At 54.3% G+C, this 25,020-nt stretch overlaps 3 protein-coding genes and 1 non-coding gene across 6 annotated transcripts; 2 read left to right on the plus strand and 2 right to left on the minus strand.

The window, feature by feature from the left end:
* Nucleotides 1-3,712: 3,712 nt before the first annotated feature.
* On the minus strand, nucleotides 3,713-13,703 carry SLC27A4 (solute carrier family 27 member 4). 3 transcript variants are annotated; one of them, XR_011683663.1, is made up of 14 exons: nucleotides 13,515-13,703; nucleotides 10,980-11,146; nucleotides 9,916-10,310; nucleotides 9,064-9,222; nucleotides 8,626-8,695; nucleotides 8,428-8,519; nucleotides 7,805-7,914; nucleotides 7,166-7,375; nucleotides 6,827-6,953; nucleotides 6,515-6,652; nucleotides 6,214-6,378; nucleotides 5,662-5,808; nucleotides 4,808-5,418; nucleotides 3,713-3,845 (listed from the first exon to the last, which is right to left on the minus strand). XR_011683663.1 is itself a non-coding variant. In XM_071454166.1 (13 exons), exons 2-13 carry the CDS (start codon nucleotides 11,138-11,140, stop codon nucleotides 5,261-5,263), a joined length of 1,932 nt encoding a protein of 643 aa, XP_071310267.1. In that variant the 5' UTR covers nucleotides 11,141-11,146; nucleotides 13,515-13,703; the 3' UTR covers nucleotides 3,713-5,260. The 3 variants fall into 3 exon arrangements, 1 of the variants encoding a protein (XP_071310267.1); XR_011683662.1 differs by having other exon boundaries at nucleotides 3,713-3,848; XM_071454166.1 differs by having other exon boundaries at nucleotides 3,713-5,418.
* Nucleotides 13,704-13,743: 40 nt separating this feature from the next.
* TRNAR-UCU (transfer RNA arginine (anticodon UCU)) lies at nucleotides 13,744-13,832 on the plus strand. Its single transcript is given in 2 exon segments — nucleotides 13,744-13,780; nucleotides 13,797-13,832. It is a non-coding gene; the product is annotated as a tRNA-Arg (tRNA).
* A 995-nt stretch (nucleotides 13,833-14,827) lies between these two features.
* Nucleotides 14,828-20,248, minus strand: COQ4 (coenzyme Q4). The gene is made up of 7 exons (XM_071454168.1): nucleotides 20,115-20,248; nucleotides 19,862-20,043; nucleotides 19,331-19,427; nucleotides 17,681-17,783; nucleotides 17,443-17,572; nucleotides 16,571-16,664; nucleotides 14,828-16,021 (listed from the first exon to the last, which is right to left on the minus strand). The coding sequence occupies exons 1-7, from the start codon at nucleotides 20,246-20,248 to the stop codon at nucleotides 15,859-15,861; spliced, it is 903 nt and encodes a 300-aa protein (XP_071310269.1). The 3' UTR covers nucleotides 14,828-15,858.
* On the plus strand, nucleotides 20,219-24,453 carry TRUB2 (TruB pseudouridine synthase family member 2). Its single transcript, XM_071454167.1, is given in 9 exon segments — nucleotides 20,219-20,346; nucleotides 20,473-20,601; nucleotides 20,699-20,773; nucleotides 21,268-21,329; nucleotides 21,641-21,722; nucleotides 22,271-22,343; nucleotides 22,792-22,928; nucleotides 23,565-23,819; nucleotides 23,822-24,453. Coding segments are annotated over 9 exon segments (957 nt in total). The 5' UTR covers nucleotides 20,219-20,246; the 3' UTR covers nucleotides 23,866-24,453.
* Nucleotides 24,454-25,020: the final 567 nt, after the last annotated feature.

Here is a 25,020-nt window from a genome sequence, read left to right on the forward strand (position 1 = left end):
TAACAGGAGGGGTCATATCCCACTTCACAAGCCTGGGATCATCTGTCAGGGATAAGGGAAGATCTGGGCAGTGACCCACATCCTGAGCAGGAACAGGTCCTGGACTTGGACAGCATCGCCACTGCCTGAAATTCCTGGGGTTGCCAGCCCTACTGCATGATCTCAACTGCCCAAAGCTCTCCCAGAGCCTGGCCTGCCATGATTTTGTGCCTATGTGTGGATTTTTAATGAGCCAGGAGAAAAGCAGATCAAACCCAAGGTTACTTTAGAACGTGGGATTTGCCACTGAAATGGGCCAGGCTCAAAAAAAAGCAAAGCAGGACCCATGCCTGCTCCCTGAGCCTCGCTCAGCTGCACACAGTCCAGCCATCCTGTGCTGTCCAGGAGCTCAGCAGCAAACAGCCTTAAGGACATTGTCCTTCCCCTGTGAAGCCTCTCTGCTTTGGGAAGGAAAGCTGCTGTCCCTTCCCTCTCACACAGCATGATGAGACATTCACAGACCATCATTTTGGTGGAATCCCTGGCCACACAGTCCCTTCAAACTGGAGAGGGAGAAGCCACTCCTGGCTCTGCTCCTGGTTACACTGGAACCACTCAGGGGAATCAAGTATTTCCATTTCTAAAGAGTGCACCAAAGGATAGTCTCTTCTTTGGTCCAGAGTATTTCCCTGTCACTGCTTAAAGGCAAAGCCAGCTCCCCGTAGTGCAGAGGAGCAGGCAGCTGTCATTGTTTGGGAAGGCTCTGGCACACCAAGAGTAGCAGGAGGAGGCTGGAGAGATGCAGTGTTAAAGATTGTCACAGACTTTCTCAGCAGCAGAAATTAATTTCACCCAGAAAGATTCTGAGCAACTTGCAAAGCCCCCATCTGCATTAAGGCTAAAATACACTCCAGTTTTGCACACTAAGCATGGCCTGGCTGGGTTGGACCTAGAGCAGACCAGAAAAAAAGTTGCCACATTTTTTGTCTTGATATATTGTCACTGTCCAGGACACAGGGTCTGGGAGAAGCAGTGATCTCCATGGGGAAGAGTACATTTCGTTTGTAAAGCTCTTTGGCTTTGCTTAAATTAGCAGTTTGATAATAACCCTGGAAAGGATTTTAATGTTTTCTTAACCTCATGCAAACAGAATTTTAAGTGTTTTAATTAAAACAGAACAATACCTCGTACTTTATGTATAGGACTTTTATCTACAGGCAGCTGTTGAGCCAGACTAGTGCATTGATCAAAGGGGAGGGATGTCTCACAAGGTGTCTCTAATCATAGAGGATTCAATTAGCCTCCTCCTTAAAACTGCACAAATAAAAAGATATTTTTAAAAATCAGATGATTAAACACTGGCTACTTCATTCCAAATACCTCTCTGCTGGAAGTGCTGTGTGTCAGCATTGATCCCAGGCTCAGCACCACACCTGCACTTGTATTCTGGGCCAAGAGCTGCAGGGATACTTGCACATAAACTTCATTTTTCCAGAGGAACTGGGACTTTAGAAAGGCCCCAGGATTTCAACCCAAAGCTGACAGCCAGCGGAAAACCTCTGATTGGTGTAGCTGGTGTTTCAGGGAATCCTGAAGCACTGCCAAGAGCACACAACCCTCCTCAGTCAGGACAAACAGCACCAATGGTGAATGGTCCCCAGGCACCAGATCTCCAGAGGGGACCAACCCCCCCACACCAGCCTTGCTGCACAGGGAGGCTGCTTTGAGCATAACTTAGGGCTGTGAACACACCTCCCTGGGGCTCCCCTCTCCCTGGGGAATGCTCTGGCACAGAGGTGTGTGTGGCACGTGCACACCCCAGCCCCCTGGCACAGCCCTGCAGGTCTCTGCTATTGAGTACCAGAGCTCTCTGTGATGTCTGCTCAGCTCCTTCCCAGTGACTCAGCACCTCCCATCTCCCCAGAGCAGGAGCTCTCACCTTGGGGGGGGCCTCATCCTGCTCCTCTTGCCTGAACTGTGCAGCTCCCCTTCCTCAGAGCCAGCCCAAAATGCAGGGCTTGGGGTGAGCTCCTGGCTATGCTCCAGCCAGCCGAGCTCCTGACTTGTGTTGGCACCAGCAAGGGCTCCATCCTGCTCCTCTCAAAGGCCTATAATTCCCATCCATTTCCAAAACCCAACAACTCAAGCCAGTTTCCATTTGTATGGGCTCACCAGCAAACAAGTAACAGCCATATTTCCATAAGCTTCCAAAGCTATTCACATCTGCATTTAACAGGCAGTGCCCTGAATGCATAATTTCCTTGGTAGGCTTTTTTAACCTACCCTGCTCTCAGACAGACAGAAACACAGTGCTGAGTTTTGCCCTGCAACCCCTCTTTCTTCAGCACAGCCATCTCCTGCAGGGAGGGAGCACAATCCCCCTGTATCTCCCTCTACCACTCCAAACCACCCATCTCCAGATGACCACCCCCAGGTCTGACTTCAGGGAGGCCAAGCTTTTCTTCACTGCCTTTAGCAGAAGGCTGGATGAGACCTGGTGGTTCAGGTCACTGCCCACCACCCCTGGGCAGCAGCAAGGTGACCAGCAAAGTCACCTGGCACAGCTTGGTGACCTGGCTGCTGCCCAAGTCTCCATCAGGCACAGTCTCCAGCCAGGAGCCCGAGCACAGAGCACACCAGTGCCTGGGACTGCCACTGGCCTCACACCCAGCACCATCATCTGTATCCAAAACTTCACCTCAGGCCCCCTCCCTGCGTGGGTACCCTCCCACCCCAACATCCCGCGTTGCAGGGCTCTGAGCAGCACACGAGGGCTGTGACAGCTCCGGAGCGTGTCCCCCCGAGGGGAGGCGTTTGCCGAGCCCAGCCTGCCCTCCTCTGGTGGCTAAGAGCGGAACAGAGCCCGCAGGTGGGAGCAGAGAACCGACGGAGTGCTACACTCTCTGCACCAGCTCCCTGGCCCCTAAATATGATCCCTGAATGCAAAATTTCCTTGGTAAATTTCGTGGCAAAGCTGCTGTTTGAGGGCTGAGCCCCCCGGATGCTGCAGGGCTGTGGGGATGATGTCTGTTTTCCACTGGCTGCTTTGGGACAGAGGTTTGTGAGTGTCCAGGGGACTGAAAAACTAAAGCTTTCAGCTTAGAGATGCTGGAGAAGACACCCATTTGAACGTGTCCAAAGGTGAAGTTGGTATATAAAGGATGCAAATTTCCAACATGGTGTGGTTCACCTGGCAACACATTTCACTCAGGCTCAGGGAAGATATTTGTCCCTGGCAGCCCCACACCAAGAAGGAGCCAGGTTCTCCTATCACCAGGGTTGGATGCAGAAGGTGTAAAAGATGGTTCTGGCAGCAAGGGAAGTGGAATGGCTACCAAAAAACTTGTCTGCAAGGGCAGAAATGAGATGGGAAGTTCAGCATGGGCAAACACAGAGCAAAGCAGCAGGAAGAGGAAATAGAGAACAGGAGAGGGGTGGAAGAGCCACATGTCCAAGGGTAAACAGGGAGAACTGGGATGGCAATGCTGAGGACAGAACAAGGAAAAACATTGTGTGGAGAGTTAGTGGAGGAAACTGGGGAGGGTCTGATAAACATGTTGTGTTCACATAGTCATTAAACCCAGCAGCAAGGGGCTTGTTCCCCCTGCTCTAAGATGAGCCAAAATGCACACAGGGAGGTGATGCTCTGGAGTGGCAATTCCCAAACCAGCAAAGTCCCCCACCTTCCCTCACAAAGCAGGACTGTACAAGGAAGAGGTAGGAAACAGCAGCATAGACCCATACTTGTGTTTAATTGTGAGACCAGGACGGACTGAGGCAGGCAGGTACGTTGGTGTGGAAGCACAGCTAGAGGAGCAGACACACCCTGCCCTCACAAAAGACAGATGTCGTTTTAAGGAGTAACCCTGCTAAAAGCATAAAAACAAATTATTAAAAAAAAAACCAAATCAAAAATAAAACAAAAAAAAAAACAAAACCCAAAAAACCCAAAAACAACCCAACCCAGAGTTTTCTCTGGAAGAGAAATTTCTGCTTGTTTTCTGAGAACTGGAATTGAACATCGCAGCTGAGGCTGTTTCATATCAGACACAACATGGGGAATTCACATAGCACAAGTCAGGTGTTTCACACAGACATTTCAGTTCAGGGCCCTGCTCTGGTGCTGGAGACAGGGAGGGCTCTTTTGGGAAGGGATGCACAGAGGCTCTCACAGAGGCCACCCTCCAGGGGATGTTCTCTCCCCTGACAAGTTACCTCCTGAGTACAACTAAGCAAAGGCAAACTCAGCCCTTCTTCCTACTCTCCCACTTGCTTTCAGCAAGGAAGAAGGTCCACAAAACAATGCTGCATCCACAAAAGATGGAAGTAAAAGACCCAGAGAAGTGTCCACAAGATAGTGGGATTTGCTCATGTCCTCCACCATGGAGCAAGGCCACAAGGACATTTACAGTTGCACCCATGCTGGAAGAGAAGAATCAGTCCCAGATGAGCATCCCACCTCCCTGTGAGAGAAAAGGATTCTCCAAGAGAGGACAGGTCTGGGCTATCCCTCCACCTACTGCACAAACCCGAGACACATTCAAAAGTACGGACAATAAATTAAGATTTGAAAAAAAAAAAAAAGTCAGCGTGTATTATATATATATATATGTATATACACACACACACATATATATATAGATATAATATAATATAATGTGCGTGTAATTCTGAAAAATAGAAATGTCATCCCCAGGAGAGAGATGGCATGGCAGAAACACACCTTGTCCCCCTCCTGAGCCCCATACTACCCTGCTCCCTTGATTCACAGCAGACACACAACACCAGCAAGGCCAAGCAGAGGGAAGGGGCTGCGCCTGGCACCCACCTTCCCTCTGCCAACTGGGTCCCTGTGCCAAGGAGAAGCTGGCTGCTTGGTAGAGAAGTGGGGAAGAGACCAGCACTGGTCCCTTCATGGCCTTCATAAGGAAGGGTGGCTGCAGGCAGGAAAAGGTAGGGAAAGACAGGAAAAGCAAAGTGGAACGGCAGGGGCACCCCACCCCTCCTCAACTGGCCAGGGCCCTGCCCCTCCCATGGCATGGGACCACCACCACTGTATCAAGCAGAAAATAAAGCCATAATGAGTCAATGCTTTGGTATGTGACCATCCCCCTCCCCTCAATCCCCTCTGTGTTCCTCCCAAACCCTTATCTGTAAAACTTGTCAAATAAAATCTCTAGCGTGCCTTTTATATCACTCTGTGAACCTTTCCTTCCCCAGTGCCTGCCTTGCCCCCTCTCCCCAGCAGGATTTGGGAGGTGCCTGGCTTGAGCCCCACCAGTTACAGCTTCTGGTCTCCAGACTTGATTCTGCTGAACGCTGCCTGGTCCAGTGGCAGGTAACAGCCTTGCCTGGAGTCCAGAAAATACAACCTGTCCTTCACCAGTGCGGGGTCAAAGCCCTGCTTCCGCAGCTCCATCTTCTGGAACTTGTAAGTGCCTGAAATGGGGAGAGAAGAAGGAGTAAGGGCTCACTAGCCACACATGCTTCCATCCCCACCACACCTGGGCAGCCCCAGACCCAGCCTTACGTCCCCATGCCTCAAAACCACCTGAGGAACTGGCCACGGGCTCTGTGGGGCAGAGAGGCTTCATCCCCACCCTACAGAGGGTGTAACTAGGTTTTCCCCTCCCAGGCTCCCCCAGCTCCATGTCCAGTGTGACTGTGCATGCCATGGCTCACTTGTCTTGGAGACTTCGTGCAGGAACCGCAGGAAGACGGGACGTGCATACAGTGGCAGGGCCTTTTTCAGCTTGCTGGAAAAGTCTTCTAGGTCACAGGAGTTCTCTGGGTCAGCGATGGCTGCCATTCCTGCCCTCCCTTCAACCCCTAAGAGGCAGAGAATGAAGAGCACTGAGACACAATATCCCTGTAGCATCATCTCCCCTCTGCCCTGCACCAGCAAGACCCTGCTGTGTACTGAAGCACTGGCATGTCCAGCTGTGTCACAGCTGTGTCATCACCCTGTGGCCAGGGCTACCAGTGACACCCTGCAGTCACAGGCATGGCCAGAGAGGACACAGGGTCCTTACAAACCAGCCAGAATCACACCAAAGCTGGAGAGAGGGAGGAAACCCTCTGGTTCCTGCAGAACACACCCCCTGTGGCCTCTTCCCAGCTTGCCCACAGGGAGCCCCAGCCTACCCTCATCAATCTGGACATGCAGGACATGGTCACACTCAAGTGTTGGAGGCCTGCTTGCCTCTCCTGATTGTCCACTTCCCTCTCAGCTACCTGGGACCTCCACACCATACACCACCACGTCCGTCAGGTTGAGGATGCGGCTCAGCGTTCCCTCCACCTCCGTGGTGGAGACGTTCTCCCCTTTCCATCGGAAGGTGTCCCCGGTGCGGTCTCGGAAGTACATGTAACCATATTTGTCCATCACCAGGACATCCCCTATTGGAAAGCAATGAACAGGCAAAAACATGAGGTGTTGGCTAGGAGCAACCCTGGAGCATCTCAGAGTCCCCATTCCCACACAGGTGCCTTTCTCCTCCACTCCCAGCAGACAGAGGGGTCCTGCTGGTCTCACCTGTGAGATAGGCAGCGTCCCCTTTTGTAAACACATCCCTGGCAATTTTCTTGTTGGTGGCTGACTGATTCAGGTAGCCATCGAAGTGCTGCAGGGGATTGCTCCTGACAATGCGACCCACCAGCTGCCCTGGCTCCCCTGCAGTGAGAAGAGGGGATGAAGGGGGGAAACACCAGCACCCCCAGCCCCCCAAGCGAAAAGGGTGTCTAATGGGGTTGGTGTGGTTTAACTGAGCAGAGACAAATCCAGGGAAATTATCCTGAGGTATCGTGAAACACTCACACTCACACTTATCCCTGTGGTTGTCCTCACCTGGTTTGCAGCTGATACAGATACCATCCGGCCCCCGGATCAGCTCCATAGTGTCTTCATCTACCTTCACCAAACCAATGGGGTGCACATTTGGTAGGATCCTGCTGTTGAAGCCACATGACCCAACCTAGAACAGAAAGAGCTCAGGGCTGTGAGTAGCAAGGACATTCGTCCCACCTGAACCCACTGCTCACACACTCCCAGAACACCACAGAGGTGGCACCACACAACAGCCAAAACCCTTCTGGGCGGATGGAGCAAACATCCCATTCAGGTTTCCAACCCTGCCCAGGCCAGCTGTCACCCTTTGGGACATGAGGGAGGATTGTGGGCCCTTACATTGCCATCAAAGTTTCCCAGGCTGCAGTTGCACTCGGTGGCCCCGTAGAACTCTGCCACCTGGGGGATGCCAAAGCGGGCCATGAACTCCCTCCAGATGGAGGCGCGCAGCCCATTGCCCACGGCCATGCGCACGCGGTGCTGCCGCTCTGTGTCCTGGTACGGCTGGTTCAGCAGGTAGCGGCAGATCTCCCCGATGTACTGCACGATCTGGGAGCAACAGAGAGGAAAGACTCACTAGGATCCCTCTGCCAAGCCCTGGGTTCTCTGAGGCTGCTTCAGGGCAGGAAGGAATGGCACAAAACACTCAAAGCTTGCTAAAGAGGGAGAAGTTCTACTAACTCATCCAGCCAACTGGATGAAGTTCTGCTAACTCATCCAGCTAACCCACCTCTCCAGGCTGTGAAACCCATCCACTATCTCCTGGCTAATGCTGGAATGTGAGGAGGACACATGAAGCTACCAGCCCAGGGAAGGACACAGCCCCACCACCCTGAAAGGTGGTCTGGACAGACAGAACAGGTCCAGGCCTCCCCCACTTCCAGCAGCTGGGCTCTCCCCATAGAGAGCTCTCTCCCTGGCACAGACCCCCAGGCTTCACTGCCCACTCCCCGCTGGCCCCTTGCCTCACAGCCTCACCGTGCAGTTGTATTTCACGCAGTCCTCCCAAAAGTGTGAGGCTGAGAACTTCTTGCGGATGACAACTGTCATGCCCTGCAGCAGGCACTGCCCAATGCCCACGATGTTCCCTGCAGAGAAGCAGCCAGGAAAACCCTCAGTCCCCAAACACCCAGGGAAAGAACTGGCAGGGCAAGGCAGAGGCCATGGCTGGCTCACAGCAGTGGGGGTTTGCCCAGCCAAAGCCCCCAGGGCCATTGCACAAGGGAGGAGACACACGGCAGTATCATGTAGGGCAGCACTTTGCACCTAAATACCCCAGCATGTCTCAGCCAGCCAGGCAGGCACTGCTTCCCCTTCCCTTAGACTTTCCCCCCTTACTTTCCACAGGGAGCAGCAATAAAGAACAGGTATTCCAAAAGCAGGGTAGGATAATGCCCTCCCCACACACTCCCTGCTCCAAAGGTCAGCCAGATCAATTCTTGGCTTCCAGGGGAAAAGCAGAAAAGCCTCAGTCACACACTGCAAGCAGCAGTCTCATCCTCCTGAGCATGGAGATCACAGCCACACCAGCCTCCAGCCTGAGCCCTGGGCTAGGCTGAGGGAAGAGCCAGTCCCAGGATGCTCTGTATGGCACACATTACCTGCAGCATGGTAGAGCGGGAGGCAGTCGTAGATCACATCATCGGACCTCATCCGAAAACCGTAAAAAACCAAGCTGGACATGCGGAAGTACCTGAGGGGAGGGTGAGAAGGAATGTCAGGAGCAGGGCCAGGGCTGCTGTGCTAGGAGAGGGCAGAGCTCAGCCCCATCCTCCCTGAGCCCCTGTCCACAGCCTTACCGGCAGTTCACCACAATGGCAGCCTTGGGCAGCCCCGTAGTGCCAGAGGTGTAGATGTAGAAGAGTTTATCTGGGGAGCAATGAAGAGACAGGGTCACATTCCCAATCTAGGAATTGGGAATGTGACCAGGAACCAGGCTGAACCAGGAGAGGGGGACAAACAAAATTTAAACACTCTACTCTTGCCAGCTGAGCCAAAGCTCTCATGTAACAGCTCCAAGAATATCCTAGGATCACCCTGGGCAAATCAGGTTTGTTGGACACATGAAGGGTATGACAGGATACTGCTCCATACAGGGCTGGGTTTCCAACACTGGAGTAAGACCCATCCCAAACACCCCTTGCCATCAGCATCCCCAGCAGTCTTTTGCCAGAGTTGTAACCAGCTGACCCTCAAAATCACCACCACATGTCTGGCCCCAAGAGCTGAGCACATACCAAGAAAGCCCTTAGCAGGGGGAGCTGGCTGGTGTCGCTGGGCCATCTGCAGGAGGGGGTCCAGGTGTTTTGCACCAGGGAGCACGGATTTAGGATTTTCATCCCCAGACCAGAAGAGATGGATGGATTTATCCAGGGAGGGCTGCACTTCCTGAATTGCTGAGAAAGTAAAGAGGGGAGCTGGAGAAAAGCAGCAGGGTGGCTACAGCACAGAGACCCCCTGTCCTCCCAGAAAGCCTGAGGGACAGCCTGCCCCATGTAGCTGTACCCCCACTGTGCTTGGCAGAGTCCCCAAAGGGCTCACAGCCATCCCAGGCAGATGTTGTTCCCATGATTAACAGATGCTGGGGCCACAGCCCAGACCTCTTCAGGGACCAGAAGATCCTGTTTTCCACCTTCCCCCATCCAAAACCTCTTTAGTGCCAAGAGGTCTGTTGACACCTTCAACCTCAGAGGTGTGGGCTGAAACACACAAGGAACTGGAGCCAAGGTGCTGCAAGGATGTAGCAACAGCCATGGAGAGCAAGGGGAGGCTCCTCCTGTTCAGTGGAGTAGGCCCAGTCCAACCCAGGTCTCCATGCTGGGAATAGACTGGAGAGACACAAGGAAGGATCCTCATGCCCAGGCTGACCTGCTTGGGAGGCAGACAGCACCGCACTCCAGATCCGGCCCAGTGTCCAAAGGAATTAACAACAAAAAAACCAAACACAAATCTAATTCCTGGATGATTCAACTGCCCATTCTCTTCCAGATCTCTGTTCTGTGGTGGGCAGGAAAGGAACACTGAACCCAGTGACTAGACACACCTCCCTCCAGTCCAAAGCGCTCCCAACACCTCTGCCAGCGCCTCACCTTCCATCATCTCCACCCCAAAAACCACAGCTTTGGAGCTGGAGATGGTGATGCAGTGCAGCAGGGCGTCCAGGCGCAGGTGGGAATTCACCAGGGCCGTCTCCACGCCGATCTTGGCCAGGCCCAGCCACAGCCCCACGTACTGATTGCGGGACTCCATGAAAAGCGCCACCACGTCCCCCGAGCGGAAGCCTTGGCTGTAGAAGAAATTGGCCACCTGGTTGGAGTATTCATCCAGCTGACGGAAGGTCCAGCTCTCGCCCGTGCCTTGGAAGATCAGCGCTGTCTTCTCTGGATATTTCCTTGCGGTCCTCTGGAAGATCTTGGCGATGGTGTTCTTCTCCCTCACGTGCCTCCATACCTGCCACTTCACCCGCAACAGGACCAGCCCCGTGCTGCCAAAGAGGGGGAGCAAGAGGGCAGCTGCTCAGTGACCCCTGCAAAATCACTTCCTCCAGCAAAGCCAGCACAGCAGAAGGACCTTCTGAGGAGCTGCATGAGCCCAGCACTTAGACCAGACCTCACTCGAGGTCAGCAGCAGCTCTGCGTGCTCCCCTGAGCAGTGGGCACATAGGCAGAACACATCTGCAGAGAGGCTCTCGGCCAGGGACTGATGGAGGCCAGGGAGAGATGTGTTTGGAAGTCTGCAGACAGGGATGTCCCCAATCAAAGGGCATTTTTGAGCCTCAAGTGCTCTCCAAGAGGTACCACCACTCCCTCCCCTTCATATCCTTGCCAGGAGCTGGCACAGCCTGGTACCAACTCAGGACAAACCCTGCACAGGGACCTGGTGCTACGCCAGCAGCTTTAGGGACAGGGTGAAGTACAAGGACAGTCAATAGACTTTGAGCTCAGCTGAAATCTATCCTTCTTGGGAAAAGTTTGCCCGAGAGTTTGGAGTCACCCGGACATGGCAGAGGGAGATCTCCTTCCAGCCAGGCCAGGTGCCAGCAGAAACCCAGGCTGTGCAAGGAGTCGGGGACTGTGCTCACACATACACACACACCAGGGCAGAGCAGAGGGCCAGGGGTGGATGGCTGGACCTTCCCAGTCAGGGCACCTACCTGAAGTCCCTTGGTAATGTCTTGAGGAATATGAGGAAGAATTCCCATCCACCAGATGCCAGGTAGAAGATGAAGAGAGCAGGGATGGCCTGGATCCAGGACAGTTCCAGAGTGACCCTGAGGAACAGCAGCACAGCTGCAAAGGCAGCCAAACGCAGCATTGTGGCCTGCAGGGAGAGAGAAACCACGGCCATCAACCCACGCACCATGGAGCCGGTGATAACAATCCCATGGGCGTGGGATGCCTGAGCAGCCCCCAGTTTCCTGGCTGAGGTCCCTGAGTCATCAGTCCTCCTGGCAGTGAGGATGTAACCCAGCAGCCCAGACCTCCCAGAGATGTAACTTTATCTGACCCTGGAGATGGCCTCCAATTGAGCCATCAGCACGAGAGCCCGGCCATTCCCACCTGGGGAGCCACATCCTGCACACCAGCCAGGGGTCTGGCCACGCCCCAGCAACATGAGATGCAGGATAAAGTCACTTCCATGGATGTGTGAGCAAAGTCATGGCAGGAGGCTGTGTACAGACGACTGGAAGCCTCCACTGTACCCCAGAATCTCTCAGTCCTCAAAATCCAGAGTCTCCCAGGCCCCGAGCATGAGCTCTCCTGCATGCCTGGCTCCAGGACAGCCATCACAGCTGTTGGAAGAGCACAGCTTCATGTGCCCCACAACACAGCTCAGACAGATCAGGGACAGGAAACTCAGTTCTTTGAGCTCTGCTTGTGTTTGCAAACCCTCATGTTAGCAGGCAGTTTCCTGGCCTAAATAGGCTGGAGACACTGCCAGAGCAGGTCAGGGATGAGGCCAGGCTGGAGTGGGCAGAACAAGGGCTGTCACTGCTGCCAGGAGTGCCCAGGCCCCTGTCCCATTCCCTGGGGACAGTGACTCTGGTACTTGTCCCTCCAAAATAGCATCTCTGTCCCCATCCCAGACACGCCCCAGAAGTAGCTCTGAGACTCAGAGACAGTCTGAGTCTGTCTTGTCTTCAGGCAATAGCATTGCGAGGAGGAAAATGACAGAGATGTGGCCCTCACAGCTCCTAGATAAAACTGGCCCTTCCTGGCATGGACACAGGCCAAAAAGGAAGGAAACATTTGCATCATTTCCCTCTTGAAGATTGATTCCCTGCTCTGAAGCTGGAAGTCCTGCATGGGCTCTTCTACAACTGGTGGGGCTGGGAGCCACACTTGTGGCTTTCCCTCTGCTCTGTGCAGTCCCTCCAGATCCAGGGAGCTTCTGTGGATTTTATACCAGACGCTGGCAGGGTGGGAGCCAAGGCAGTGCCACATGGTCACATCTTGTTCCTTGGCTGTCCCACCTCCGAGTTGTGCCACCAGCAGCAGGCTGGGATGCATCAAAGCACAAGATGCCACTCCCAGGGGGACACCTGGAGACATTTTCCCACCCATAGCCCTTACCCTGAGATTCTCCCTTGTGCGAGTGACCTCTAAACGCTCCCCACCAAACACCTACCTCCCAGATGTGATGTCCCACAACACTGTCCCTCTGCCTTTTAGGGACAGGACTCACTGTGCTTTTGCCTGGGAGCCTCTCTCTGCATTTAAACAGGGCAGCTTTTAGATCACCATCAAACTACTGTGCCTCAGCCAGGACCTGGGCCCTCGGTTACAGCCTCACACCAGCCAGATGTGGAGAGGCAGCAGCGGGGGAGCCCCACTCTGTGTGGGCAGTAAAGGGCTTAATCTCCCGCTTGAAGGCAAGGCAGGCTCAGGCAAGCCCCTGTTATCCTCTGCTCCTATCTCCACCTCACTCCGGCATCCCGATGCCTCCTACGGAGATAACCGGGGAGAGATTCACGACAGATACCCGGGAGAGATTCCCGACAGATACCCGGTGTGTGGCTGCCAGAGACCTCCAGCCCTGCGTTACAGATTCAGGTCTTGTCCAGCTGCATCAGCACAGAGGAAACGAAGCCATGCCTGTAGCTCACAGCCAGCAGGCACCGAGGCAAAGCGCGGGGATCCACCCGGGGAGCACCGAGCCCGAGGAGCGGGTGCCAGGGGGGACAAGGGGCAGGTGGCCGGGCTGTGAGAAGCCCCAGCGCCAATGGCACCTGGGAGGCACCTGTCCCCCACCTGCCCTGGGCAGAGACCCCCGTGTCACCCTCCTGGGGACGCCAGCAGGGAGGCCGAGCAGCGCTGCCCACCCCCATCACACGAGGCAGAAAGGCCGGGAGGGCCCGGCACCGGGACGCAGCCAGGCCCCGCCACCCAACCCCGCCAGGCCCCGGAAGCGCCCGGGCACAGCCGCTCTCGGCGGGGCCAGGGCCCGCGGCGCGCTCGCGGGGAGACCAGGGGACGGAGGGGGCCCGGCGCTTGCCACGGTGCCCCACGAGGAGCCCCGGTACCTCATGCCGGGGGAGACCGGCGGAGCGGAGGGACCCTGGTGCCGTCCGCAGGGCCGCGGCGCCTGATGAGGAGCCCGCGGGGCCGCCCGCGGGGAGGGAGCGCGGCCGCCGCAGCGGCGCCAGGGCTGACGGAGCGGGATGGGGAGGATGGTGCCACGCTCTTACCGGACTCCGGGGCGTCCGCTGAGGCCCGGCCACCTGCACCGGGAGCGGGGCCCGCCCGGCTCTGCGGCAGGGGCGGGGAGGGGCGGGAGCGCGGGCCGCCGGGAGCTGTAGTCCCGCCCGGTGCACCGGCCCGGCCCCGCGGTGACGGGCGCAACGGCGGGGAGCGGTAGCGCGGGCGGGGCGCGCGGGGCGCGGGCAAGAGGCGGTGAGGGCGGCGCGGCAGAGCGAGGGCTCTGTGGCGCAATGGATAGCGCATTGGACTTCTAGCATGTGACCGGAGTCATTCAAAGGTTGTGGGTTCGAGTCCCACCAGAGTCGCATTTTGCCGCCGGGGCGCGGCAATCGCTCCCGGGGCTCCGCGGCCGCACTGGGCCGGGGGGAGTCGCGGCCGCCCCCGGGCGCTGCCGCCGCGCAGGGTCCGCCCGTCTGCCGGAGAGCGCGGAGCGGCAGATCCGTTTTGGGAGCGAGGTCAAGGGCGGCCCGGGCACCGCAAAAAACGCGGCCCCACCGGAGCGTGCCCAGCATCCATCCCAGCATTTCAGGAGTTAATTGTTACCAGGCCCCGCAGTACGGGCATGGTGGAGCTGCCATTTGTCCACAGCGAATACATCCTCTCCAAAAAAAGCATTTTCATGTGGCTGGTGTCTGCTCTCCCCAAACCACCCTCAGCTCCCTCTGCCGCCTGCTTTCCGCAGGCTCCTCAAGTGATGGCAGCAGGAACAGGAGCCACAGACACTGTTACTTGATCCGGCTGAGCAGATGCCGTTTAAAATTACATGATGTGCCATTTCTGTAGCGCTGGCACCAGCCCACTGAGCCACACGTGGCTGCACGGAGGCGGCACCACCAGCACTGACAGCCCGGACACTTCAAGGCCTCATTAAATAACCCAAAATGCCGCAAAAACCTCTCTCACGGCCATCATTTCCCACGTCTCCTTGACAGTTCCTGGAAGTAAATCTTTGCTGCCCTTTGGTTTATTCACCCCAAGGTTCTGACATTTCTGGGTCATTTTACAGGCAAATGTTTCTTCATCTCGACCACTGCACTAGGATAACCCCCACACTGTGTGTTTTACTGGCAGCTAAAGGATGTATTTATATACTGACTTTTAGAATCTGTTTGAAATAACTCTGGGGGCCAAGGGAGGATTTGGAGAAAAACCCAAAGTCTGGCTCGTGGGGTGGCTGATGCAGGGAGAAGTTAGAAAAAGGAAATCTGGGGGCAGGAAGAAAACCTGCTGGAGCCAAAAAGGGGTGAGGTTTCACATCAGATCTCCAGCTCAGGAGGGGAGATGGGGCAAAAGCACAGGGGTAATGCACTACAAGCCCCAGTGTGGATTTATTAAACAAGAAGGAATTCCAACAGCAAACATACATGAACAAAGAGCCCCTGGCCTCGTGGCTCTTTGCCATCACATCCAGCAACTCTTCTCCCTGGCTGCTGGCAGTCTGGAGCACAGTTTAATTAACCCAGACAGCAACCAGCTCCCAGACACAGCACCAGCAGCCGCTGTTTCTGCACCCACTGGATTCAATCCCATCATCCCAACTGTGTCATTTTGTTGCCCAAGGAAGGGATGATTCCTACTGAACAGCCAGCACAATCATGTGGATTTCATAATTTTTGATGGGAGGGACTACAGGAAGACACAGCAGACTGGGATCAGCTCTCAAAACAGCCAATCCAGGAGGGAAAATATCCAAAGGTATTTCCGTGCCTGCCCTGTGGGCACAATCACACACTGCCTGGTCTCTGAGGCAGGAAGTGAGGCACATCCAGTGTGACCCAACAGGAGACCAGTCAGGCACCAGTACATAATGGGATTTCACCACTGCACACACCAAACCTGCCCCTGTGCTCCTCTGGAAAATCATGGGTTTAGCTCCAGTCCAGGGCAGCCCCAAGATTTGAAGCCTCAATCTCCCCAGGATGGGAAGGGTGGGAGGAAGGATTTACCTGCACAGCCCTGGGGCTGCAGAAGGCCAAGGCATCCATTTGCTGCAGTGTGCTCCCTCCCCATCCCAGCACTTGGGAGCATCAGTACTGGAATGCTGCTGCTGGGAGAGCTGAGCAGCCAGACCAGCTGGCAAAGGCACATCTGACCTTGACATCCCACAACCCAAATCACAAACAGGTTGAGTTTTTGTCACAGCACAGGGAGGTGCCAGTTGGCCCCTACCAACAGGCTGGAGCCAGCTCTTGGCAGGAGGAAACACAGCCCTCGGGTCCCTGGTGGAAGAGCTACAGCCACGCTGTGCCCCGGGCAGGGCAGGAGGGTTCGGGGTGTGCCTGGGGCTGCTGCTGCCAGCAGGGATCCCCTGGGCCATCCCCACAGGAGCTCTCACACTCGCACGGCCGGGGGAGGGAGGATGCCGAGCTCCGCCCGCAGGGACTCCACCGGCTGCTCCCAGCGCTGCTCGTAGTAGACGTTCAGGACACAGCTGGAACTGAGCCCGCTCCGAATGGCCCAGGGAACCAGCTCGGTGGCCAGGACCTGCAGCTTTCTGGAACAAAGGACACGGGTGGTGGCAGTTCTGATATCCACATTTTGTTAATTTCCTTTTCCATTGTAGGCTGATGCCAAGCCCATGTGTCCTATGTATCCCTTTAACTTTCTGGCATCCCCTCTGCTTAACTCACAGGGGAAACTGAGCCACAGAAGAGGATGGTGTGCCAGGAAGGTTACAGTCAACACCAACCCAAGGCCAGAACTCATGTTCTGAAACTGCTGGGCCACTAAATCAGATGTGCTGGGGCAGGGAACAGCTCCCAGAGTGGTGAGGGTCCTGCTGGCCCTCAACACATGCCCATCCAAGGCCTGGAAATTGCTCCTGCCTGGCACAGGGGAGCTGGTGTTGAATGCATATTAAGCATCAGGTTCTGCTTCAGTGACAAGGCAAAGCTGTCACCACTTCCTTGGGATGTGGGGACAGCATGGAGGGATCTGTGACTGACTCCCCACTGCAAACCAGCAGTGTCCCCTTTTTGTCCCCAGTGGACACAGGAAAGCAGCAACAGGCTGGGAGTACCCAGGGCAGGGACCGGGCACCTACCGTGAGCTGAGCCGGGCAGGGCCGAACGCTGCTCCCAGGACACACATGGGCAGCCCCGTCTGGATGGCTTCAAACCACTTCACCACCACCTCACCTGGGGGAGCAGGGAGGCTGTGAGCAGACAGAGCACCTGGATCAAGGGCAGCCAGGGCTGTGTGGCTCCTCAGCACAGGCTGTACATCTGCCCTTCCTGAGGATGGGAATGCTTCCTAAGCCTGGCCATGGCCTCAGCCTGTGCCAGGATGGGCTTTGTCCCACAGCACTCATTCACCCCAGAGGGATGGCACCCCACACACCCTGGGAGCTTGGGGAACACATCCCAGGCAGTCCAACTCCCTGCAGACCTCGGCAATGCAGTGCCAAGGCCTGATGCTCCGTGTGGCTCTCCCAGCACAGGCCTGTTACAAAACTGCCTGGACTCAGGCAAAGCCTGGAGAGCCCTGTCATGCTGGTCCCCACAGGTACCAGCAAGGCTGCGCCTGTGACCTGCTATTGAGTCAGACACAAAATGAGGGCAAAGGACATAGAGACATGCAGATAAGGAGCAACTAGGAATTCCCTTCTGCCTTCACAAAGAGCTTGCAAAACATCCCTCCCTCTATGCCACCCTCCCTGCCAGGCAGAAACCACCCATTCAGTGCCTGCCTGTGCCCAGGGCTTGGGCAGAGCATCTCCCAGCAGGGAAAAGGTGACATCTCATGGCCTCTCAGTCACCACAGAGCCACTGATGTAGGAGAGTGATGATGCAAAATCCTCCCCTCCAGGCTGAGGATCAGGGAGTCCAGCTGGCCCAGCCTGCTCCATTTCTGGGAGGCAGCTGAGCACAATCAGTGGGTTTGGCAGTGCAGCACTGTAGGCCCATTGCTGCTCACCCAGCATGTTGGTTGGCATGCCCAGGAGGGTGTGCATCAGGTCGTGCACCTCCCGGTACCGCTGGATCACGTACGCCAGCTCTTCATCATCGACAAACTTGGGCGGCATCCGCGTGTCTGGAGAAACTTTCTGCAAGTCCAAAGAGGCCCAGCTCAACTCTGTGGCTCCAATCTCACCTGCGCTCCCAGCACAGGGATCAGCCACAGAAATCTGCACCCAATGAAACCCCACACTCACATTGTCCTCCAGGAACCGGACATACTCCCGGCCCAGCGAGCCCTCCGGCAGCCCCTGCAGCCTGGCCATGTCCAGGGTGGACAGACGGATGCGAGGCCGTTCCCTGGAAGCAAAACACAGCTCAGTGAGACTCCCAGTGAAATCCACAGCAGCAGGTCCTGCAGAAAAGGAGTCCTTGGAAACCCCCATCCCTGCTTCTGCCCATCGGTGCTATTTTCCCTGTGCAGATCCTAACTGCTCACTGCAGGGGCAAACTGTCTGCACATCTGTTGCAGAGGCTGGGACATGATTTGCTTAAAGGATCTACCTGAAGCCTTGGCAATAAAAGGGCCTTTATCTTGTCTGCTTGTAACAACTCTGGTGGGAAAAACACTGGTGTCCCCTGCACTGAAAAGCTGCTGCTGTGTGGGCTGCCAGCCAGGCACAGACCCCAGCGACGGCCAGCCCTGAAGAGCAGAGAAATTTAATGCCCCTGCACAGCAGCCAGAGCTTCAAAGGAGCAACCTCAAAGAGGAGAAGGAATTTGTTCTAAGCACAGGTTTAATTTCAACCCTGCTCAGGCTTTCACCACCAGCCACATGGCAGCCACGGTCTCCTCTACAGGTTGTTGGCAAACAGGTGCCTCACATCCTTGGAAGTAAACAAAAGCCCTTTTATTTCCATTCACAGGGTAAACTCTTCCCATGATAAAAGATCCAGGAGCTGCTCAGCTCCTAGAGTGCAGGTGCCAGGAAGATAAGCATCACTGGCACCAGTTTCACACTGGCTGCAGATATTTCCTTGTGTACTTGTTGTCAAAGGGACCTCAGCAGATTGGGGGATAAAAACAAAAAGACCTGTGTGCCCAATTCAGACCACTGCAAATCCCTGCAATACCACAGGGCAAGGAGCAGGTGGGTATGTCCCTTCCTAACCCTCTCCCTGGGCAGTTCTGCTGGGATTCAGCCCCATCCCAGTGCTCTGGATGTTTTACCAAGTCAACTTCTCGAGCCAGGATGAGGCTGGTCTGCACAAGCATATGGCAAAAGGCAACTTTTCTCAAGCTCCTATGTGACACATGACAGGGAGTAGGGAGAAGGCAAGCAGGTATGCAGTAAGAGCTTGGTTAGTAAGAGAAATCCCTCCTGGTCCTCAGCCTTGCTGCACTCAACAAGTCCTTGCAGATAAGAAAGCAGAAGTGATGGAGTCTTAAAAAAGAAAACAAGAGAACTGGCCTCATTTCAGCTTGAGCCAGGAAAAAAATATGGAGGTGTCTAAGGAGGAGGAGACCAGCAGAGACAGAGTCTCCAATGCAAGAAAATGCAGCAGCAGGCACAGGGAAGAAATCCATGGATGTAGTGTGTTCTCATCACTGCTCAGCATCCACATCCATGGATTTCTCCCTTGTGCCTGCTGCTGCATCTCATGGTGTTGGCAGCTGCCAGTTCCAGCAGCGAAGCAGAACAGACAGGCAAGTGGTGCCTGCCCTTAGATGTGTCACAGGGCTCCTGTGAACATTAAAAATAAAGTTAGCCCGGAGGGTTAGAGCTACAAAACACTTGTGCTGCTTCCAAGCTCTCCCTTCACAGGGCCAAGGAACCTGCTTGGCCTCGTGTCTGCCACCCCACCACAAACCAGGCAGCGAGGGAGGGAGGGATGGGAGGGACGCACTGGAGGATGCGGTAACCTTCAGGGTGGTTTTTCATCTTGTCTCGCAGGTTTGGCAGGGCCAGGCAGCCTGTGGTCTCCCCAAGGACTGCCACCATGTCTGAAAGAGAGACCAGAGAGTGACCCAAAAGCTGCTTTCGCAACCCTTGGTTGGCAGGTGAGGAAATAGAGCAATGAACCATTGACCAGGAGCAGGCAGGAAGCCCGTGGCAAAGTGGGGATCTCATAAACCACAGATCTTCAGCTTCAGGGCCACTCTGCCCTGGTGTCACCCACATGACCCTTCCTGGGAATGGGATGGAGGAGCAGTCATGGGGCCTGGGGGACTCTGGAGAAACAGACTGGTCTGGGGGGCATCACAAGGGGTCAGACTGGGGCGTGTTTGGGTTTCCTCACTCCCTCTCTTACACAGCCTCCTGCACCGGCTCAATTCTCAGCCCTGCTCTTGCCCCAGACTCTCCTATGAAGCCTCCAGGCTGCAGGGAGCGGGATTTTCTGGACGCGGGTGGCAGGCGCTGCCCTCGCCGGCCTTACCGTGTCTGTAGGGGTCATAGAGCGCCATGACCGCGGAGCCGGCGGCCAGCAGCGCCTTCTGCAGCGGGCTGGTGGGGATGTGCCCGGGGTACAGCTGCTGCCACCCTTCCATGTCCTCCTTCTCCTCCTCCTCCTGGCCGCGTCCATCCCGGCCCCGCGGCTCGCTGTGGCTCGGCCGGGCTCTGCCTGCGGGGAGCAGCGGGTAAGGGAGGGCCCGGCTGCGGGGCTGGCCCGGACGCTGCGGGGGCTGCACTTGCCTGGGTGAGCGGGACCGCCCCGCAGCAGCGGGACCCCCGCCCGCGCCGCCCGCAGCAGCAGCTGCCGCATCCCCGGTTCGGCCCCGCCGCTGCCCCGGAAGCGCCCGGAGCGGGGCGGGGCGGCGGCCATGGCGGCGGCCGGGCTGGCCGGGCTGTTCGCCGTGTACAAACCGGCGGGGGTGGCCTGGTGCCGCGTCCGGGAGGCGCTGGAGACGCGGCTGCTGCGCGGTGAGCGCGGACCCCCTAGACCATCCCATCCCCAGGGGCTGCCGGTGGGGCCCGGCCGGTCCCGTCCCGTTCCCGGGGTTCGCCGGCCGGCCGTGACTCCCCGCTCTCCCCCCGGTTCTCTTTCAGAGCTGAACGCGGCTCCGGAACGCGCCCCGCGGCAGCGAGTCCGCTTCCTGCCGAGCCCGGCCTCGGGCGGCGGCGGGGCCGTGGAGCTGGTGGCTGCCAGCGTGCCGGTGCTGGCCGACCACCCCCTCGGTAAGGACACAGCGGGGCCTGGCCCGGGGCACACCGGGGACCGCTGGGAGCCCCGGGCAGGCGCTGCGGACCCGCTCCATCACTGTCTCCGTTGCAGTCCGAGGCCCGCGGTTCAGGAAGCTGAAGATCGGAGCAGGTCACCGGCTGGATGTGAAGGCTTCGGGAGTTTTTGGTGGGTCTCGTCCCGGGGCAGCACCGTGTCCTGCTGTCTGTGAGGGTTTCCATGCAAGGAAGAAGAGTGGATGCTATTGCACTGCAGCAGCCCCTGGATCGCACAGCCCCACTGGGAGTTAAGGGCTAAAACACAGAAGAAACGGCCCAGCAAGCTGCTGGCCAAGCTGGATGGAGAGACCCAGGGCAGTGGGTTCTGCTGGGGGACACCAATCCCCATCTCTGCTCCACCACCCCAGCTGGCTTTGCTGTGGCTGGCACTGCTGAGCATTTGCCCTGAGTGCCCAGGTGGAAAGTTCTGGGGAAATCCAAGAACTCTGGTTTTCATGCCAGACAATAATCTGGGGGTCTAATTGCACTGCTCAGACGTGACTCCTGAGGAGATACAGCCCTGTCCAGTGGGCAAGAATGCTGTGAGTGTTCAGTGCTGTATAAATGCACATCAGTGACTTTTTGTGAGGCTGAATAACAGGTTCCCCATTTTCTGTGTTTCAGTGCTTGGCATTGGCCATGGGAACAAGCTGCTCAGTGACCTGTACAACTGCCACCTGACCAAGGTAGGTGCTGGCTCTGAATGGGTCCCAGAGTGCCATCACAACTTGATCCTGCCCCAGTGCCCCAGACCAGCCTTGGGATGTTGATTCTGCACTTAGGTCTAAAACCTACCAATGCTTTTGAGAGCTTTTCAGGGTCTAGAGTTTCATCCATCCACATGAGCATCCACTTGTGGCTTTTTGAGGACAGGATGTTGCTGTCTTTTTGAATAGAACTGTCATAGCCTGCACTTCTAGCAGCTACATGGTGCAGTACTGCTGCTTAATTGCTTGGAGCATTTTTGGATAAATTGCACTCTTTGTCCTTCTTCTAGGTTTATACTGTTGGTGGGCTTTTTGGTAAAGCCACTGATGACTTCTCAGACACAGGAAATTTAATAGAGAAGACAACATTTGGTAAGAAACTGATTTGATGTGTTGTTGTTTTGTGTTTTGTTTTTTTTTTAAAGAGACCACCAAACTACAAATTAAAACACTTAATCAGGTGAATTACACAATGACAAAAGCCACATCTTGCATGTCTTCTAGCCTTTGTTGATGTTGTAGCTCCCCTGTTCTAAATCTAACCACAATATATACAAAGCCAGTGTGAATGCTGATCACAGTGGTTCCTACTGGCTTGGTCAGGACCCAGATCTCCTGTGAATCACACTTGGAGGTAGCAGTTAGGAGATTTAATTGAATGAAAACATACAATAAGAAAACTGGAGCATCAGTGTATTGGAATCAGTTAAGCAAAATAACTCTTCCCTTTGCAGTCCAGCTCTGTGCTGCTCCATGGAGAGCCAGGGGAAGTGACTTTGCAAAGGCCACCCCTCAGCTCTCATCAGCCCCTTTTGATGTGACTGCTTGCCCGAGGGACAGCAATACCTCAGTGGCACTTTTCAGACTTTCCAGTTTCTGGATGGATAATTGAGACTTCGTTTTTGCCTTAATGTTTGCAGATCATATCACAAGGGAGAAGCTGGAGAGGATTCTTGCTGTCATTCAGGGGACAAATCAAAAGGCCCTGCTGATGTGCGTATCCACCAGAGCAATGAGCTGATCTGATCCCACTGCCACGTGCTGGTCTTCAAAACTAATGAGAGGATTTTGTTTCCCATAATCGAAGTCTGTAAAGGTTGGAGTGCTCACAAGGGGCAGAGAGCAGTTACTCTGAGTGCTCTGTGCTCTGGTGAGAGGTTGCAGTTAAATGTTCTTCTTGTATGGCAAAATCTCCAATCTGCTGGTTTAGGACCAATTTGCTACATATGTTATTATAAAAATAACTTGTAGACATGACCAAGTACCCCCCTCCCAAACTGTGCTACACTACTGATAGTACATACACCACAAAAATATATGCAGAAACTCACTGGATAGTTTTAAGAATAAAAATTGCATCTCTTTTTTATTGGGGATGGACATAATTTGAATCTCTTTGAAGAAATTTCTAAATGTCTCTGCTGCTCTCTTTTTTCCCTAGGTATTCTAACATTGATATGAAAACACAAGAGGCATATGAGCTGGCTGTCAAAGGGTTGATTCGCCCCATGGGAAAAAGCCCCCCAATAATCACAGCAATCCGATGCCTCCAGTTTGCACTTCCAGAATTCCAGCTAGGTAGGACTGGCACAGAATGTACTGGGGAACTCTGAGTATGTATTATGGCAAATAAGTTGGTAAACCTAATTTTCTTACTCATTATTTAATGCTAAATGAGTCAGTGGGAATTTATTATCAACTTACAACTTCTCTGGTAAATCCAGCCAGCTCATAGCTTTTACCTTTCCAGTTCAGATCGAAACCCAAGGCTTTAAAATTTGGATAATGAATACTTATGGGGGAAATTCTTCTTAGCACAATGTTTCAGTGTAATACATTTCAGTTCTGGGTTTTGGGGTTTTTTTTAAAGTGTCATTTGTTTTCCTGTAGTCAGTCCCCTTTCCCTCACAAATTATTTGTCTTATTAAAAAAGGTGCCTTTTTATCCCCTTTGAAATACCTGAATTTCTACATTACTCTTCTATATTTATAGGTTTGTTTTCTAAAGTATTTATATAAAAATATATAATAATAACTTTATATAAATATTATAAAGGGTGTGGAAGACCTTGCAGTGTTCCAGAAAATCATACCATGCTCTTAGTGTCTTCTGCCAAACCAGTTCTTTCAGCGTAACTGCGAGTGATGTCTGGATTTACAATGTCAGAGCTTGTGTCCAAGCTTTGCTTCTGAAGGAATGTCTCTGTCCTCCTAGAAATCCATTGCTTGCATGAGACTCAGCAGTACCTGCGGAAGGTGGTTCACGAGATTGGTCTGGAGCTGAAATCATCTGCTGTGTGCACACAAGTGCGGAGGACGCGCGACGGCGTTTTCACGGTGGACGACGCTCTCCCGAGAACTCAGTGGAACCTGCAGAGCATCCAGGAGGCAATGAGGAACTGTCAGCTCAAAGTGGAAACAGAGCTGGAGAAAACCCTGGCAGCACATGAGGAGAACAGAGCTCTCCATCAGCTGGAGGGGACACAGCTGAGCATGCTCTGCAGGAGCGTCCGTGAGCAATCCCTGCAGCACAATAGGGCAGCGACGTGCCAGCAACGTGATGGACAGCAGAAGGAAAGAGGTTAACTGCAGTTCACTTCCACCCTTTCCTTGAGATGACTTTTATCAGAGGCTTTTTTTTCTTCTGTGACAGGCTGTATCGTTTTTTTAAAAGCATCATGAACAGTTCATTAACAGGAGGTAGCTGTGCCAAAATTCCTGTTGATTTTGAGAACATTAGGTTGCTAAGGGATATAAAATCCCATTCCTGTATTGTTTAGCAGCAGGAAGTAGTGTCTTAGAAAGCTGTATTCCCTTGACTGCACAATTTGTTCCTTGCAACTGGCAGCATACTTTATCTGCTGTATGGATTTTATTTTCCCTGTGTTCTCCTGGAGTATTTTCTTTCCATTAGCCCTGCTCTCAGACACATGAGAGCTCAAAAGCAAGCTAAATGAGGGATGTACAGAAGAAAACACAGCTTACCCAAAGCAATGCAAGGAAATGGTTTTATCCAGAGTAGGCATGTGATGAAAAGTGGCTTATAATGGGGACTAATGCACAGGACACACGAAAAATAAAATGGAAAATGACCTAACAGGGAAGAGGTTGGCTCTTGGCTCAGTACTCAGCCATGTACATTGCCCCATAAAAACCCAGCAAATGCTACTTTATTTTACCCTTTTTTTTCCTGAGGAGCCAAGGGGGTTCAATGGTCTCTGATGTCCTCTGCAGCAGCTCCTTGCAGACAGCAGGTCCTGCCCTTCGGTGAAACTGTAAACACTGTGATACCATTTGGTCTCTGTTAGCTCATTATAGCTGGGTCTGACTTTGCAGAAACACACTTTCTAAATTGAAGTTAAAAGTCTGGAATTACACTTACCATTATTGCACTCAATGGTTTTCCAGTTATATACTTACTTAGTGAGTTTGGAGATCTATTTATGGAAAGCAGATTTGTTCTTTTCCTCTCCTGGACTTGGACAAGGGCCAGCATATTTCATCCTCCAGGTGACAGCCATAGAGGTACAAGAGTAACTCTGGGAGGGGCAGTCAGGGGGGCCATGATGAAGTACCTCAGTGGCAGTGTGCAGTCCTGTCCTGAAGCATCCCAGGAGTTCTTAGTGCCTGGAATCTTTCAGTTCTGGTTCCTCTGGGCTGCACAGAGCAGC

This window comes from Agelaius tricolor, unplaced genomic scaffold, assembly GCF_023055355.1.
Source record: "Agelaius tricolor isolate 1412-34295 unplaced genomic scaffold, bAgeTri1.0.p SCAF_38, whole genome shotgun sequence".
In the NCBI taxonomy this organism is placed as follows: Eukaryota; Metazoa; Chordata; class Aves; order Passeriformes; family Icteridae; genus Agelaius; species Agelaius tricolor.